The 17,408-nt window shown below is 36.7% G+C and overlaps 1 protein-coding gene across 1 annotated transcript; it reads right to left on the reverse strand.

The window, feature by feature from the left end:
- Positions 1 to 517: 517 nt before the first annotated feature.
- Positions 518 to 4,451, reverse strand: LOC137732047 (probable xyloglucan endotransglucosylase/hydrolase protein 30). The gene is made up of 4 exons (XM_068471341.1): positions 4,136 to 4,451; positions 3,933 to 4,033; positions 3,501 to 3,709; positions 518 to 1,202 (listed from the first exon to the last, which is right to left on the reverse strand). Exons 1-4 carry the CDS (start codon positions 4,362 to 4,364, stop codon positions 674 to 676), a joined length of 1,068 nt encoding a protein of 355 aa, XP_068327442.1. The 5' UTR covers positions 4,365 to 4,451; the 3' UTR covers positions 518 to 673.
- Positions 4,452 to 17,408: the final 12,957 nt, after the last annotated feature.

Consider the following 17,408-nt stretch of genomic DNA (forward strand, 5'->3'; position numbering starts at 1 on the left):
TTTTAATGATTACTTTTATAAGTTGTTCTTTTGTAGAAATATTAAAAATATTTGAATTTCTTATTTTCAGTTCTTTGTCTTGTGAATTGAAATAAGCATCCAATAGCTCATTTTACTAGGGGTAATGTAACATTTAAGTAATAATTCAATCTTTAACATCCATGTTATTTAGTTTACACAATTTTTCTACAAATTTAACCTTCCTAGTATTACCCTTTACTAATTCATGATTTCGTGTACATGAGAATGTGCTAATCAAGTTGCACACTGGAACGTCCGTACGTTGTATATGCAAATTTGTAGAGCACTTGTTTTTCTTAAATGAGATTTAAATTCGAGACAAGATTTCAACGAGGCAAATTGTATATACAAATTAATACAGCACTTGTTTTTCTTAAATGAGATTTAAATTCAAGACAAGATTTCAACGAGGCAAAAGATAAAAAAAAAAAAATGCGCGTGCACACACACACAATATACATATTGAAACACTAAAGATTCAAGTGTTGAACTGACATTGGAGAGAGAACAAAAGTGTGATGCACAGACGTATGGAGTATGGTACACTAGTATAAGCTAGGGTTGAATTTACACGTATGAGATGTATGAATTGATCAATCGATCGTATATAGTGTCTGAAAAGTTTCAACTGTACGTGATCCATGCACCATCATCACACCTCTGCAGCGTTGTCGGAGTTAGGGACGGCTCGGTTCCGGTTGCGGGACCTCCGCTTGGACTGTCGTTTGTGGCTGCCACCAAACTTCAACCTGCCAGTGTCCTTGAAGCGTGCCTTCTCGGCAGAAACGGTGACGCACTCGGGTGGTGGCACTGGGTAACGCAACGAATCGTAGCAATATGAGTAGTACATGTAACGCTGCCGAAACCTGCGCATGGCGGCTTGCCGCTGACGCGTGATGACGGAGTAGTCTTGGGTGGCGAGGTGGTTGTAATGTTCCGCGCACGCTTCAGCGGCAGGGATTTGCTGGATTGGGTCGGCGGGGCAGCCCACTAGGACTAGGTCTTTGAATTCTGCTACGAAAGGAGCATATTTGTAATTCACCTTGTATTGCCCGCCGGAGGTGGCCCAACTGCTTGCATCCCATATGGTCGTATACAATGACATTGGCTTGGAGGGGTAGTCAGCGCCCATTTCTTCATTTCGCACTACCTCTCTAATTGGGACTTCATCCACGTAGAATCTGAACGTTACATTCACATATTCTTTTTAATTTTAGTCATCGAATTAAATAAATCAAATTAAAACATATGACAAGATTAAACAAGAGTTTAGAAAGAGAAAGAAGGTATTTGGTAATTTCTCTTTTATAAATAGTTGAATATTGCTACAACCGGTTTCAAACATGAATACATCAACATCTCACATTAACGTTATACGATGACTTTGTCGAATAACATAATTCAGTTCCCATTTATTCCTCACCAAGTCAGTAGCATAAATAGCAGAAAGTATTGTGTGTGTCACACATAAGAGAAGGATGCTTTAAACATATATGACATGTTTTTTAACCAATAAATATGTGACATATTGTGCTATCATATTTTAGTCCAGACATTTAGCAATAATTATACATTATCTATCATTTAATTGATTCAATTAATAGGTTGATCTGGTATAAACATAACATGTACTTTGTCATAAAAGGAGATATAATGCCATTAGAAATGTTTTACAAAAATGCTACTCTTAGCATCTAGTTGTATCATCTCTCTAATAGAGATGAGACCTACATGCATTGGCGGACTCTACTAACCGATTAAATTTAGTCGCTCTTTTCGACCTCAAAACATTGAGGAATGATACACTTACCATCTAATTGTATCATCATTTGCATTATTCCTCTAATAAGATAAGACTCACATATGTTAATGATATCTATTTCTATTAGAAAAATAGTACAAATGACACTATGAGAAGTGTAGTATTCCTCAATGTTTTGGGGTCAAAAAGAGGCACTAAATTTAATAGACTTGTAAGTAGAAGCAACCCAGACGCAATCCCATAGTGCGTGGGGCCTCCCGTGAGGTCAAATAAAGCATAAAACAAAGTCCACAAAGCATGGTGGTTGCGTATCCGCGTTAACAACGAGAAAATTTTCATTATGACGGGAATATAGATTGTATATCACGTATTTTTATATAAGTAGTAGAAAATTGTATTTTCTAAGTTATTAACTTTTTAAAACATATATTTCACCATTGATATAGTGATATGTGGTGTACCACTCTATGTTTCAATTACACTGAAAAATCTCTGTTTAACAACAAGAATCAGCATGATCCATATATAAATACTAAAACTTTCCCAAAACAAAAGGAATCAATTAAAGAAATCAGGAAGTAATTTCCTAAACTTTCTTTTTTTCTCCCTTTACGCATCATTATCTATTTTTAATCATTAATTTAAAGGAAAACTAATAAAAATGGCTTGAAGGCTTTGAGTTTTAACAAAAATGACAAAATATAGGGTAAAGTAAATAGTACTAGGATTGACCTTTTAGTGTAAAAATGTGGTTTTTCGTTAAAATGAACAATACCAGAAGTTTTTCGTTAAAATTCCCTTAATTTAAATCAATAAGAAATAAAAATAAATGAACAGAAATAAACATCAACGTGTATAAGAAAGAAAAAGTGTAAAAAGAGAGGAATGACAATAAAAACAAAGCCATAAATAGCTTAAGAGGAAGTGAAATTAACTAATTAGCAAGGGCGGAGCCATGATTTTTTTCTTGGGCGGGCCAGCTAAAAATAGTATCATAAAATCGTATGTTTATTTTTTTGCTTATATAAAATTATCAATATAAAAGAACAACAATATAATATAAACTATTCTCAAAATCATAACCCTAACCGATAAATTCAAAGACCATATAAATAATTAATTAACCTACTAATTAAATCAAGAATAAGTAAATAAAGAGATTAAGAATGTACCAAATGTGACATTCATTGGAAAATTGCAATGGAAAGTCAAGAATTGCGGAGATAGGGATTTAATTGTGGATTTAAAGAACTTATGTTTCTTTTCTTGAGTAAGAAGCACAAAGGCTAAATTATATAGGGTAAATGGTCTTTTTTCTTTAAAGAATAGAATAAAAGTGGACTGGAGATAGAACTAATTTATAATTTTTAGCATAAAATGTATCATTTACTACCTCTCCTCTACTAAATATACATTAAAAAATAATCTGTATTGAAATTGAGTAGGTTATAAGCATGAGTTTACAAAAGAATAGATCTATTCACAAACTCATTTTTACTTCCAACACATCCTTGTTAATATTTTGCCAGTGATCGTCTTCAATTCATTTGATCCGAACAATCAACAATTGAAAGAGGTGTGTAAGAAGTAAAAATGAATGCGTGGATAGCATTACCCTTACAGAAAACCTCTTTGGGCTACAGACCACCTTAGCCTTGTGGGTGGCTACGCCATTGCTGATTAGATGAGAATGGAAGAAAGGATGGATCGGACTTACATGGTGTTTTCGGGTGTCCAAAGGATGCTGTAGCGGTGGAAGTCTTTCGTAGGGTCGAACCAGAGGCGGTAACGCTCTTCGCGGCCGCGGTTGGTGCTGCCATTTCCGTAGAGGTTGGTTTGGAATCTCCATGGCTTCCTTTCTGTGTTCCCTAAGAATTCTATGTCCAACTCATCGTGGTTCTTCTCGAATACGTCCGCGTTTGATGTCTGTTTGTTCAATTTGGTCATCGCCACCAGACAGATTTAGAAGCAAATTAGAATTACCTCCCCTAGTTATTTAGAAAATATCAAGGAATTTCCGTTCAATTCCTCAGACCAAAAACGGCTCAGACCAAAAACGGATCATTTCTACGTAAGAAAAAAAGGGTTGTTTCAAATTAATTTACCATATATATACAATTGTGGTACGTAGAAATAACAAGAAACTTACGTAAAAGGCAACACAGATACCGGCAGTGTAATCGGACGGCAACTTAATGTTAGCGCTGAAGAAACCATGGTTGTAAAGATTGGAGGAGATGAAGCCAGAACCTTGATTAATTTTTATTTTTATTAAAAATAACCGAGTTAATTAGTATGAATAAAAAAGAGTATTTCAAAAGACAATTAGAGAATTACAAATTAATTACGAACCTGTGAAGCGATCGAGGAGGAGACGTACACCTTTTCCGTCGGGTGACCGGACAAGGTTGCCATCGCCGAAGAGAGGGGTATAGCTTTGGTCGAAGGGGATGGTGGTCAGGTTGTAGAAAGCTGCGTCCACGTTTCCAACACACACAAGGATCAATAGTATTAACCTCAAAGGCTGGGAAAAGAGAGAAACTCCATTAAACCAATATCTACAGGGTTGTAATCCCTCCATTTGCTTTCAATATTTTTTTCTTTAGCGATTCAAATTTAATTTCTCTCTCTCTCTCTCTCTCTCTCTCTCTCTCTCATCCGATCCCACCTCTTTCGATTTCTCTTCCAAGTCCGTTTATATACACACACACACACACACACACACAGAGCAGCTAAAAGAGGCCAAGGGGAATTCAATGCAAAGGTTACGAGAGAGAGAGAGAGAGAAGGATAGAGTATATGGTCGTCGGCTGCTGATTAGCCATTGAATGTGTTAATCAATTATTTCTCCACCCATCATTTTCTTTTTTGCTGAATATTTCTTAAAAAATATTAAACTTTTAAACTTTTTTTTTTGACAAATAATGCATCAACAAGTTAAATTGTTAGTTGTTAGGAAAAGAGGGTCGGTGAATTGCACTCACACCATGGTGTATAGACATTATTGTTTTCCATCATTACAGTAAAACGTCATCTGACTACAAATAAGAACCGAAAACAACTTGTTTTTCCAAACTGGATTTTAACTTTTAGAAGGGATTTTAACACATTAAAATTTGAAAATAACATAAAGGTGGGTGGCTTGTTACAATTAGTATATAAATTATATAATGATGATTAATGTATACAGCAGGTGATTGGACAAAATTTAATGACCACCAATCCAATATTCATGCAAAGGAATAAAGGATACTGATTCCTGACAACTATAAATAACAAATATGATATGGATTCTTGTGGTTTTAATTTACAATTTATGACAAAAAAAATTAAAATACTAGTTCCATGCGGTGGTTCATTTATAATTTTAATGATAATGATCCTACCATGCAATTCAGATATGGTCAGGTTGTTATTCTAACCAAACCAGCAGGTCCATAACAAGAGAACAAACTTACACGTATATGTATGTTAAAATACCGTAAAGCGAACCGTGCCTCAAATGCTTCTATTTTTCTTTTTTTTTCTTTTTTTGGCTGTCAAGACGACCATACTCAAAGGACGACGTTTTGAGCTAGATTTTTCTATGATTAATCTGTAGCGTTCTCATCATAAATTAGTTATTTGTTCAGCCCAAACAAATTTCGTATTAAACGATTTTTATTATGATACTTGTGCAATAATACGTTAATTATAATAAGTCAACAAGTAGACATGTATTTTACAAAATGAAGAATAAGCTCCTTTTTAACTTTACCAAATGTTTTCCTTCATGAAGTCGATAATATGACGTTGGAAAAGTGGCATGTGTCTAGTTCTTTTTATTTTTTATTTTTTATTTTTTGAAAGGGGCATCATTTGTCTAGTTATGAGAAGTAGGTATATATGCTATAAGATTATGGAAATCAGCATCTTTATAAGATGACTCAATCCTTTAATTGCAATTAGAACCCTGCATGTGTACCACACATATTATAACACTAGTCTACTTTCTCGGGTCGTATTATTTATTCTATGTCTCTATGGCCACTGAATATAAAGCGAGGAATTTTATATGTATACGATAAAAATAAAAGACAAGCAGAGCAGATGAAAATTAGCTCACAAGAAACGAGAGCAATTTATATGAAATAAATCTATTTGTTTTTGGCGTCTTGATTTAATATTATAGTATCATGTAAAGAAAAGTTATGTATCTAATAATATATTATTACCTAAAAGACGTTATATAGAGTATACCTGTTTTATGTTGGTCATTTTTCTGTTTTTATAAACAGGAGGAGGGTTAGAACTTTCGGGTACTAGAATAATTTTGGTAAATGAAGTTACGTTCCAGGTGTCTTCTTGTTTTTTTTTTTTTAATTTCTAATCCACGTTCCAGGTGTCTAAAAAGCAAATTGACACTGAGGGGACGAAAGGGAGAATGCTTCACAAGCAAGCCACTTAAAGGGCGTTTTGTAACATTACAATTGTGCATCTTTTGGCTTTATGAGGTTGAAAGGTGTAAACCGCGTCTGAGGACAAGAAATTTTTCATTATGATCGGAATACGAGTGGTACATCATGTGTTTTCACATAAATGGTAGGAAATTTTATTTTTTAAGTTATTAACTTTTTAGCATACATATCCCACCATTTGTATAGCGACACATGGTGTACCATCCCGTGTATCGGTCACATTGAAAAATCTCTCACTTACGACGGCTCGTATATGTCATGTTGTCGTAGTTCTGCATGATAATTTCTTTCTCCTTTTTCACGTATAAAATTAATAGGAAACTAGATTATAATCCTTAAATAAGATCTATTTTTTATTAAAATTGGGTGTAATATTAAATACTGATTTTGGTCATTTGACTTTATATATAACCTATAATCTAGCTAATAATTAATAATTTTTATTTTGTTTTATTTTTACTATTACAAATAGAATATTTTTACTTAATTTGTATTCGGGTACAAAAATAGCTTAAGTGGTAACAGTACATATATGTTTATTTGCACGTATATATATGTATACATAATTTGTGTACATGTGTATATGTGCATAAATATATATTTATATATCGATATATATGCACCTATATATTGTAAGATCCCACATCGTCCAGGAGAGTGATCCTTATATGTATATTCACATCTCTACCTAGCACGAGGCCTTTTGGGAGCTCACTGGCTTCGGGTTACATGGGAACTCCGAAGTTAAGCGAGTAGCGCGTGAGAGCAATCACAGGATGGGTGACCCATCGGGAAGTTCTCATGTGAGTTCTTAGAAACAAAACTGTGAGGGCGTGGTCAGGGCCCAAAGCGGACAATATAATGCTACAGTGGTGGAGTGGGCCTGGGAAGTGATCCACCCCGGCCACATCGCCCAGGGGAGTGATCCTTATATGTATATTCTCATCTCTATCTAGCACGAGGCCTTTAGGGAGCTCACTGGCTTCGGGTTTCGTAGGAACTCCGAAGTTAAGCGAGAAAGGGGCTAGAGCAATCCCATGATGAGTGACCCACTGGGAAGTTGCTCATGAGTTCCCAAAAACAAAACTGTGAGGGAATGGTAAGCCCAAAGCAGACAATATCATGCTACAGTGTGGAGCGGGCCCGGGAAGTGATTCGCCCCGGGCCGGGATGTGACATATATACATTTGTGTATCTATACATATGAACCTATGTATATATGTTACCTATGTATATGCACCTATATGTACATTTATGTACCTATACATATGAACCTATGTATACATGTACTTATATATATGCACCTATGTATATATTCATGTACCTTTATAATGTATATTGTTTATTGTGTCTGCATATTAATCTATTTGTTTCGTTTTGTGATTGTCTATATAAATTTTTATATAGTTTAACTCTCATTAGCAAAATGATTTAAAAAGTCTTTCATTTTAAATTACTAAATTTGATATGTAGAAATAAAAATTTCTATTTCTAAGGCATTATTGATGATTAAATTAGGTGTTTTAGGAAAAAAATTTGAAAATAATAAAAGTGGGCAAGGGTATTTAATATGATTGATAATGAGTTTTAAAGTTAGGGATAGATTTATAAAAGCATCCTGGTTATAATGAAAAAATAATCTTCTTCAAGTCCTTAAGTCTAAATGCCCCTAAAATTAAACTTCTAAGTTGCGCAATAACATTTATTAGTTAAATAGTTAATTGTTAAAAAAAGAAGAATTGAGGTTAATTGAACTCTATCAGAATATATAAACGGTAGAGGAGCCATAATTTTAACAATGGAGTCATAATTTTAACAACAAAAAAAACTTCATTGAATCCTTTCATTAAGCTTTGATGGGTACTTGCCAAGTTATGCTACATTTTATAGGCCCATCTAGTGAGGCATTTCCTGAACACATGTTGTCTACCATGTGGTTGCACACAAGAAGTAGGAGAAGAAAGACAAAGGAAAGACATAAGAAAATTTACAAACAACTATAAATGGAGTTGCACAAAAGAAGCAGTAGGTTGTAATTCAGTGTTTTTAACTCCTTTCAATTCATATATAGCTGTCATATAAAAATATACAAATATGTACATTAGGGTTATGAAACTATTCCTGAGCAACCTATGATCCTATATTGACTCCTTCATAATGTATACATATGTTTATTTTTTGCTATTACTATAAAGCGCCATATGCTTGTTACAATACTTATCTTACAAAAAAGTTTGAATGTGGGAAGTCAGGGTATACTTTTGTTTTTCATTAGACTACTTTATGTAGATAATGATTATATGAAGACTTCTGTCAAATCTTTCTATTTACATCATTAATGAATTTAACTAATAATATTAAATATTGACCCAAGTGTATAATAAGTGTTCTAAAAACGGTGTAGGCGTTGGTTGGTGCGGTACCGTTCCGATTAGGTGCCAATTGATGGACAAAAGCGGGAAGGCGTTAGGCGCCCGCCTTGGCGCTCCTAGACGGCCTAGACAATGTCTAAAAAGTGGTGCTAGGCGAACTCGCATTTACCGTTCTCATCGCCTTCCACCTCCGGTCTCACCCACATACCTCAAATTTCCCAATGAAATTTGACGATGAGAGAGAGAGAGAGAGAGAGAGAGAGAGAGAGAGAAAGAGAGAGAGGAGGGATAGATCATAGAGCTGTTGCAGTGAGGAATGAAGGAGAGAAACGGCAGATGATATTGAGAGAGAAGGGTGGGGTGGGAGCGGGTAATGCATGACAGGGTTAGTGGGATTTTCTTTAATTAAAAGTTTGTGGACTTTTTTTTTTTTTTTTGATGTATAGCAGGCCCAACTTCAATTTTTTAAAATAATTAAGGACCAATAGTAATTCCTGATCTTAAAAAAGCTCTAAAGTTTTATATAATACTTATATTTTATAATAAATATTAATTTTTGTATGTTCTGTATTTTATTTTTTCAAGAAGTATGATATTTTTAGTGTAAACATGCACTTATTTATATATTATATAATAAATTTATTTTAAAAATACAAATTTGCCTAGTCCTTCTAGGCACCTAGGCACTAGGCTTCAGTCTACCGCCTACTAGCGCCTAGCGTATTTTAGAACTTTATGTACAATCATACAATTAATAATATTTACAACAGTCTCCGAGGAAGTGAATGACCGTTGTCCCGTTAAAATTTCCGTTGGAAAATTTAGTGGATAACCAAAATGGCATGTAAAGATAATAACATTGTATCAAACATTATAAATAGGGTTGGCCCTGAGATTTATGGGTCCCCATGCAACAGTGAATTAGAGGCCCTAAAATTGCTAATTGTTGTGGCTTATTTTATTTGACAAGGAGAGAGGGGTACGGTAGAGAGATAATGGAGATGTAATTCTGAGGTGTGTTTCGCTCTACGCAGTGCCTTTATTTAGAGTAAATAAGGGAGAAGAAGAATCCTTGTCCTCCAAGGAAATACAGTCCTAATAGGGAGAGAATAAATAGTAATAAAATTTATCTAGGATTTACAAAATCACACTTTAATATAATATCTATAAATACTCAAGTAGATTCGTCACCAGGTAGAGTTGTGGAAGTCGACTTGTCGGCACTAATTCTGGGAAGACGGTAATCTCAAACAAAGGAACTTGCATATGGAACTAAGTCTCACAAAAACTCAATGGCTATGGTAAAACCCGAGGTGGGACAAAAGCCCATAGTCTAGGGAAAAGTACGTGAGAAAGTGCAAAGTCAAATGAAACATGTATGAGACGTACATCAGGGATATGACCAACCCAAGATGGGTGCCTCGTCAAAACCTCGTTAGGTAGCAAAAACCCAATGGGAAAACTGCTCTTAATCATAGGAAAGAGTAGATTAAGCTCAAGTGAATATACTTTGGAATACTATCCTTGAGTTTGACATAATTCCAAAGAGAACTAATAATGTTACAACTCAGAAAGTTTGCACATACCTATTCCCTGAACAAGCTTCTGAAACGTCGTCTTCGGTAGTGATTTGGTGAAGAGGTCGGCCAGGTTGTCTTGAGAACGGATTTGTGTGACTTCAATCTTCTAATATTTTTATTGTTGATATGAGAATAAGAACTTTGGAAAAATGTGCTTGGTGTTGTCTCCTTTAACGTAACCCTTCTTGAGCTGTTCGTTGCATGCTGCGTTATCTTCATAGATAGTCGTAGGGATGTCAACGACGAGAAGAAGATGACAAGTGTTTCGAATATGGCCCACAACTGCTCTTAGCCTGATGCATTATCGAATAGCTTCATGCAAGACGAGTATTTCAACATGGTTTGAAGAAATGGTAACTAAGGTCTGTTTGGTTGACCTCCAAGATATTGCGGTTCTTCCAAAAATAAAGACGTAACCCGTTTGAGGATGCGGCACTTCTCGAGGATTCATAAGGAAAGAACAAGCTGAAATTCGTCTTACCCTTAAGGTAGCGGAAACTCTCTTTAACACCAATTTAGTGGCTACGTGTCGGTGCATTACTATACCTTGCCAAAAGATTAACAGCGAAAGAGATGTCGGGTCTAGTGCATTGAGCTAAGTACAATAGACCGGCTATTGCACTTAGATAAGGAACTTCGGGTTCCAAAATCTCTTTTTCGTCCTCCTACAGACAGAAGGGATCTCGTTTTGCATCTAGCGATTGAACGACCATATGAGTACTCGAAAACTTCACTTTATCCTCTTTAAAATGGCGCAACACCTACTGGGTATAGTTCGATTCCATTCAAACAATACTCAATCTCAAGACCAAGACAGTATCAAATTTTCCTAAAATCTTTCAACTAAAATTCCGGCTTCATGTGCACCCAATTTTCTCAAGCTCTTCAAGAGTCCTGATGAGATTCATGTCATCGACATAAACTGCAACAATCGCAAAACTTGAATGTCACTTCTTAATGGACATGAATCGGAAGAGTTCGTTATTCACATATTCCTAACTAATCAAATACTCACTCAAACGGTTATAACACATCTGCACGGCTTGCTTCAATCTGTAGAGTGAACACTTCAGTCGAATGAAGAGGGTATTTCGTGTGCTAGAACTATTTGGACCAGTCAATGTAAGTCTTTCAGGAACTTTCATATAGATTTCCATGTCAAGATCCCCATAGAGATACGCGATTACCACGTGTATAAGCTGCATATCCAGTTTTTTAGAAACTACCAAACTGATAAGGTAACGAAAAGTAATCACATCCATAACCGGTGAATAAGTTTTGTTATAGTCAATCCTAGGGCTTTGTGATAAACCATACGAAACAAGATGAGCTTTGTAACACATAATTCTGTTATTCTTATTACGCTTCTTAACCAAAACCCACTTGTAGCCAACAAGCTTTATATGTGTAGGAGTAGGAGCTACAGGCCCAAACACTTTTCGTTTCGCAAGCGAATTAAGTTTGTTTGGGATTGCTTTTTTCCAGTTTGACCAATCAGTTTTATGTCGACATTTATCAATGGAACGAGGTTTAATGTCATTGCTCAGAACAATCTGAGTAACTACTGCATATGCTAATGCATCGTTGATTATCATCTCATTTCTACATCAAACATCATCCAAGATAGCACAGTGGACTGAAATCTCACGATTCTCAGGAGGGAGATTTGTTTCTTCTAGGACGCTTCCATAATCTAGAATTTCCTCATGCGTTGCATAGAATGAGTAGGCAATGGTTGGATTCACGGTAGGCTCAACAGCCTATGTCATGGGTTTCCTCTTCCGGAGTTGTGAATCCTTTGAACCAAAAGGTCTGCCATGTTTCTGTAGGAGCAAAGGATTAGCTAGCCGCCAATGTACGTGGATCGGTCAAAGTGGCATCCTAGGCCTCCAAGATGGAATTTCGTCATACATTTGGTACATTTATCTTTGCAGGCACAGGCACATTTGCAGCTGGTATATGTGTTCTCGTCACTTTCGTTAGATCAGTGCTTTCTAGCATGCTCTAAGCTACGCTCTGAAGATCTAGTATGCATCACACTTCAGTCTCAGACTAGGCAGTGCAAGGATCTGCCCGTGGAATGGGAGTGAATGTTTGATTGGGCAAAATGGCCCGTGGATGTTGATTTGGGAGAAATGACCCGTGAAATGTGGAGAAATAATTGAATGGGCACAAAGACCCAGTGTTTTCGGGAGAAAAGCTCCATGTGTGGGCTATGAGAATAAGTTATCAATGTGATGTGTAGCGACCAAGCAAAAAAAAACAAAAACAAGATGAAATTTATCGAACGGGGAAGAAATCATAAATCAAAGTTATGAATTGTTCATTATAATGGGAATGGTGGGAAAACCGTGGAGATTTTTTCATTTATTGAATTATTGGTGGACATGAATAATAGAATGAGAATTTGAGTTCGTTTAATATAAATGGAAATTGCAGGTTGGTTTTAAATTCCTCACTTTTATGCAGTGATTGTGATTAGAAGTTCCAATAATTTTCGCTGGAATTTCTAACATTTAGGTTGCCAATTCTGTTGGTTTGACTTGAAATTGTAATATTTACTTAGCCATTGCTGATTATGGCTTGAAATTTTGATATTTATTTGGCCAATGATGGATATGATGGGAATATATGATAATTGTTTGCAAAAATAATAAATAAATAAAATTAAAAAAAAATGGATATGGCAAAAATTTTCTGAGGTCTAGTATCGCCAGTGATTGTGGCCATAAATTTTTGAGAAAGAATCAAAGTAACGGCTATGTGTAGCCAATGTTGGTAAGTAGTTTTACCCATGATTGTGGTTCTTATGCTAGCATTTATCTAGCTAATGGTAGATATGGTTGGATAATTTGGTATTTATTTAGCCAACGAGGATTGCGACTTGACGTTTAATATTTAATTTGCCAATGTGTATAGCTAGAATTTGTGATATTTATTGACACACCCCAATCCAGAATGCCCACTAGGACTTCGAATCAAGTTGTACTGATCGACACCTGGAAGGTGACAAAGCCATAAAGTGTAGTGATGTGGAAATGACAATAAATTTAAACCTAAAAGTGCCTAAATACAAGAGTGCGCGGTAAACGGGAATGAACCCAATTCACACGTGATGTCAGAGCATAAGTACATTACAGTAAGATAGGGTGAGAATTATACCATCGAATGTAATCGTCTACACTAAGACTTGCCAAGAATCATTGTAGATACAAAAGTTCAGCTGCTAAAACCTGGAGGGGCGAAAAACAATGGTGAGTGAGCCTAAAAATAAAGTTTTAATAAAAACCTTTTGAAAACGTCATAACCCCTCGTTGTAAAACTTGTATAGTTTCCAAAAAATCAAACTATGTACAAGTATGAAAACAACTGTAAATAAACAATAATGCCAGAAGTATGCCACATCAGAAATACTCAACAACAATATAGATATGATCATGTGAAGTAATCTATACTAGCATGTCAGTCGGAGTCACATAATGTGACCTGTACGACTGCACCAATTGCTTATTAGTCATATGCTAACACACGAGTCAGAATCACCTAATGTGACTTGTAAGACATGACTAGGTGTAATAATAATCGCTCTATTGCTACGATCATGTGAAGATTACCACTATGCACGGGATACCTATGAGTCGGAGTCACCTAATGTGACATGTGCGACAGGACTAGCACCTACTTAGATCCAAGGCGAGCGTGCGGTGCGGGAGGTGAACATACACGTGAAAGACTAGCCCTGGCCCTGAGCGGGAGCACTAACATCGGGGTGTAGCAATTATGAGCATTCTCTATGAAAAACATGCCATAATGATTCAACAATTTCAATCAACATAACCTTACCTGAACTTACTTGCGCATCCCGTAGGATCATTTTGGGCATTTCACAACTATGCAACATTTCTTATAACATTATTTAGTCATGGCATGATATGCATAAATCAATTTAAAATCATTTGTGGAAACTATCAATCATATATATACTACAAAAAGGAAAAGACCCACTCACCTGGAGTCCGCGTTACAATTCCCTAGCACAAATATCAAGGCTTCACGAACAATCATCGCTTAGAACAAATATCAATTCACAACTCAGAATTCTTATTGATAGAATATGTAAGTTACGTAAAACACATCCCCAAGGACGTTCTACAATGATTTGAAACCTATTGACCAAAAGTCAACCATCAGTCAAAGGTCGATGGTAGGGTCTACAAACCTACGTAACTCGATCCAGAAGATCCGCCTCAAATTTCTGATCTATAACTTCCATAGATCCACATTATGTTTCTAGAACACCATAATAAAATTTCATTACAATCCAACGGTTGGATCTTCGCCAATTGCAAATTCAAGTAGCGGTCAACGTTTTATTTTATAAGCTTACAAATCCATCTTGGGAAGATCCGCACGTTGGATTCCCAATCCGTCAGTTCCTATGGTCCTCAAATATTTCGTACTATAAAGTATTAAGGTTTGGTGACGATCCAACAGTCGGATAATCAATGTATACAAGGGCCCTGTGGCGGCCAACTACGAAACTATACTAAAACATCATAATGTCACTAAATGGATGTCAAATACAGAATCGAGACATCAAAATTAGCCTAGGATGGTCAGGTGGGGCCTCGGCCCACGAGCCGCCGCACGCGACTGCGAGTAGCAACAGCTCGTCGAAAAATTCCACTATTTCTAAAAATTACCAAATTTTACAGGGATAAATATCTCAATGAGAGGAACAACTTTCATACCTGTGGCCAAGGCCAATTCAGCCAAAAAATACCTCAAATTCCCCTTAACTCGTCGAAAACCCTAGAATAGGTGACCTTCGATTCTCCTTCCTCGGTGTTCCAACGCCCCTACAAATGGTTGGGTCTTGTTTTTAGATCTAAGGGGAGTTGATTAAGGGTGGTGGTGGGTGGTGAAACTCGCCAGAACGGCGGAAACGCCATCGAGCACCTCTGGTGCTCCTGTGGAGTTCCTCATGGTTTAAGCCTTAAAAACCCCTGATTTTTTGTGAAGATGGAAGAAGAAGGATAGCTGAGTAGGTTGCAGGTGGTGGAAGTGGATGAATTGCATGAAAAATGTTGAAGATTGGCTGGACTTTGGCCGGGTCGAAACTAGGTTGTACACGGGTTGAAAGGGAAGGGTTCTTCTCTTTCCTTCCTGATTGGTTGATCCCTCTCTCACTAATTTCTGATTGGTCCTTATTTTCTTTCCTTGAAACTAATTGGGCTTCTTTCCCATAAGGTGGGAGTTCAAATAATTTACAATCTAAAATGTAAGTAACCAATTTCAAACGTCCATAACTATACCGTTATAATCTGGAACAATTTTCGCCTATGCGTTTGTACCAAGGAGTACTACACAAATACGCTAAAAGAATAAGTCATACGTTTTTCTAGACGATGGTCAACGGAAGTCAAAGTTCTTGCCTCTACGGCATTTTCGTCAGTTCCCTAGATTAAAATAAATAAAAACGAAATTTTAGAGACGGGTTGTCACATTTATTTTGCCAATTAATGTGGCCAGAAATCTGAGTATATGTGTGAAAATCATGATAACTAATTTCGTTGAATTATTTATTTTCAGCTTGAATAAAATCGTAGACTGAGGTTATGATTTTATTCACTATAAATGGAACGGTTGGATTAGTTCTAAATTCCTTTTCATTATTCGATGGTTGGAAATCTCGGGAAGGGGATTTATTTTAATGGGGGTCGAATGTAATACCCTGAAAATTTAAATATATGAATTAGATATTCATAATTATGTATATGTGGAGAAAATAGAAAATAAATCGATTTATGGTTATGAATATTTGATTGAGAAATTTTAAAATTTTGTTACTAAAAATTATTATAATTTACGTCGTAAAATTTATCGATAAGTGAAAAAGATGAAAATGCCCCTAGTTGTTTTAACGTAATTATACGAGGACGTATTTTATACTACTTTATTTGAATTTAGATTTTAATTAAACTTGTTACGAAGTTTGAAGCTTGGAAACTAATTATCTAAAATCCAGACCTTTCGAGGTCACAATTTATATTTTTTTTATAGAGCTCAATCTCACGAATGCATAGGTGCAAACCATTTGTGAAACGGAATTATAATGAATGAGTTATTAACGTTTAAAATCAGGGATATTTTTGTAATTTTAACCTTTTCTAGAAAGCTCCAGATTTTCTGGAGCACTGAGATTGTGCCACAATGGTTTCCCAGCCACTTTACAACGAATTACGCCTAGACAACACCTGAGAAATATGTCACACGAGAAATTCTCAGTGGGTCACCCTTCTGAGGGTCACCCATCCTGGGATTACTCTCGCCCGAACTCGCTTAACTTCGGAGTTTCGTTGGAATCCGAAGCCAGTGAGCTCCTAAAATGCCTTGTGCTATATGGAGGTGGGCATGTACATATAAGGCACATCACCCACTCTCCGTTGGTCGATGTGGGATGTTACAATCCACCTCCGTTTAGGGGCCCAATGTCCTCATCGGCACACTTGCATCCCACGGTAGGGTGGCTCTGATACCATTTTGTCACATCCTAATCTCGACTCTGCCGTAACACGATATTGTCCACTTTAGGCCCCAGTCACGCCCTCACAATTTTGTTTCTAGGAACTCACACGAGAACTTCCCAGTGAGTCACCCATCCTAGGATTGTTCTCGCTCGAACTCGCTTAACTTCGAAGTTTCGATGGAATCCGAAGCCAGTGAGCTCCCAAAATGCCTCGTGCTATATGGAGGTGGGCATGTACATATAAGGCACATCACCCCCTTTCCGTTGGTCAATGTGGGATGTTACAATCCACCCCCCCTTGGGGGCCCGACGTCCTCGTCGATACACTCACACCACACGGTAGAGTGGCTCTGATACCATTTTAACACATCCCAGTCTCGACTCCGCCGTAGCACGATATTGTCCGTTTTGGGCCCCGGCCACGCCCTCATGGTTTTGTTTTTGGGAACTCACATGAGAACTTCCTAGTGGGTCACCCATCCTGGGATTGCTCTGGCCCAACTCGCTTAACTTTGGGGTTCCAATGGAATCTGAAGCCAGTAAGCTCCCAAAAGGTCTTGTGCTATATGGAGGTGGGCATGGACATATAAGGCACATCACCCCCTCCGGTGGGTGCGAGGGTTATTAGCTGAAATCCACCATTTCTGAAACGTTCTCTTCCAATTCCCACCACCATTAGACTCCACT

Source organism: Pyrus communis, chromosome 4, assembly GCF_963583255.1.
Source record: "Pyrus communis chromosome 4, drPyrComm1.1, whole genome shotgun sequence".
NCBI lineage: Eukaryota > Viridiplantae > Streptophyta > Magnoliopsida > Rosales > Rosaceae > Pyrus > Pyrus communis.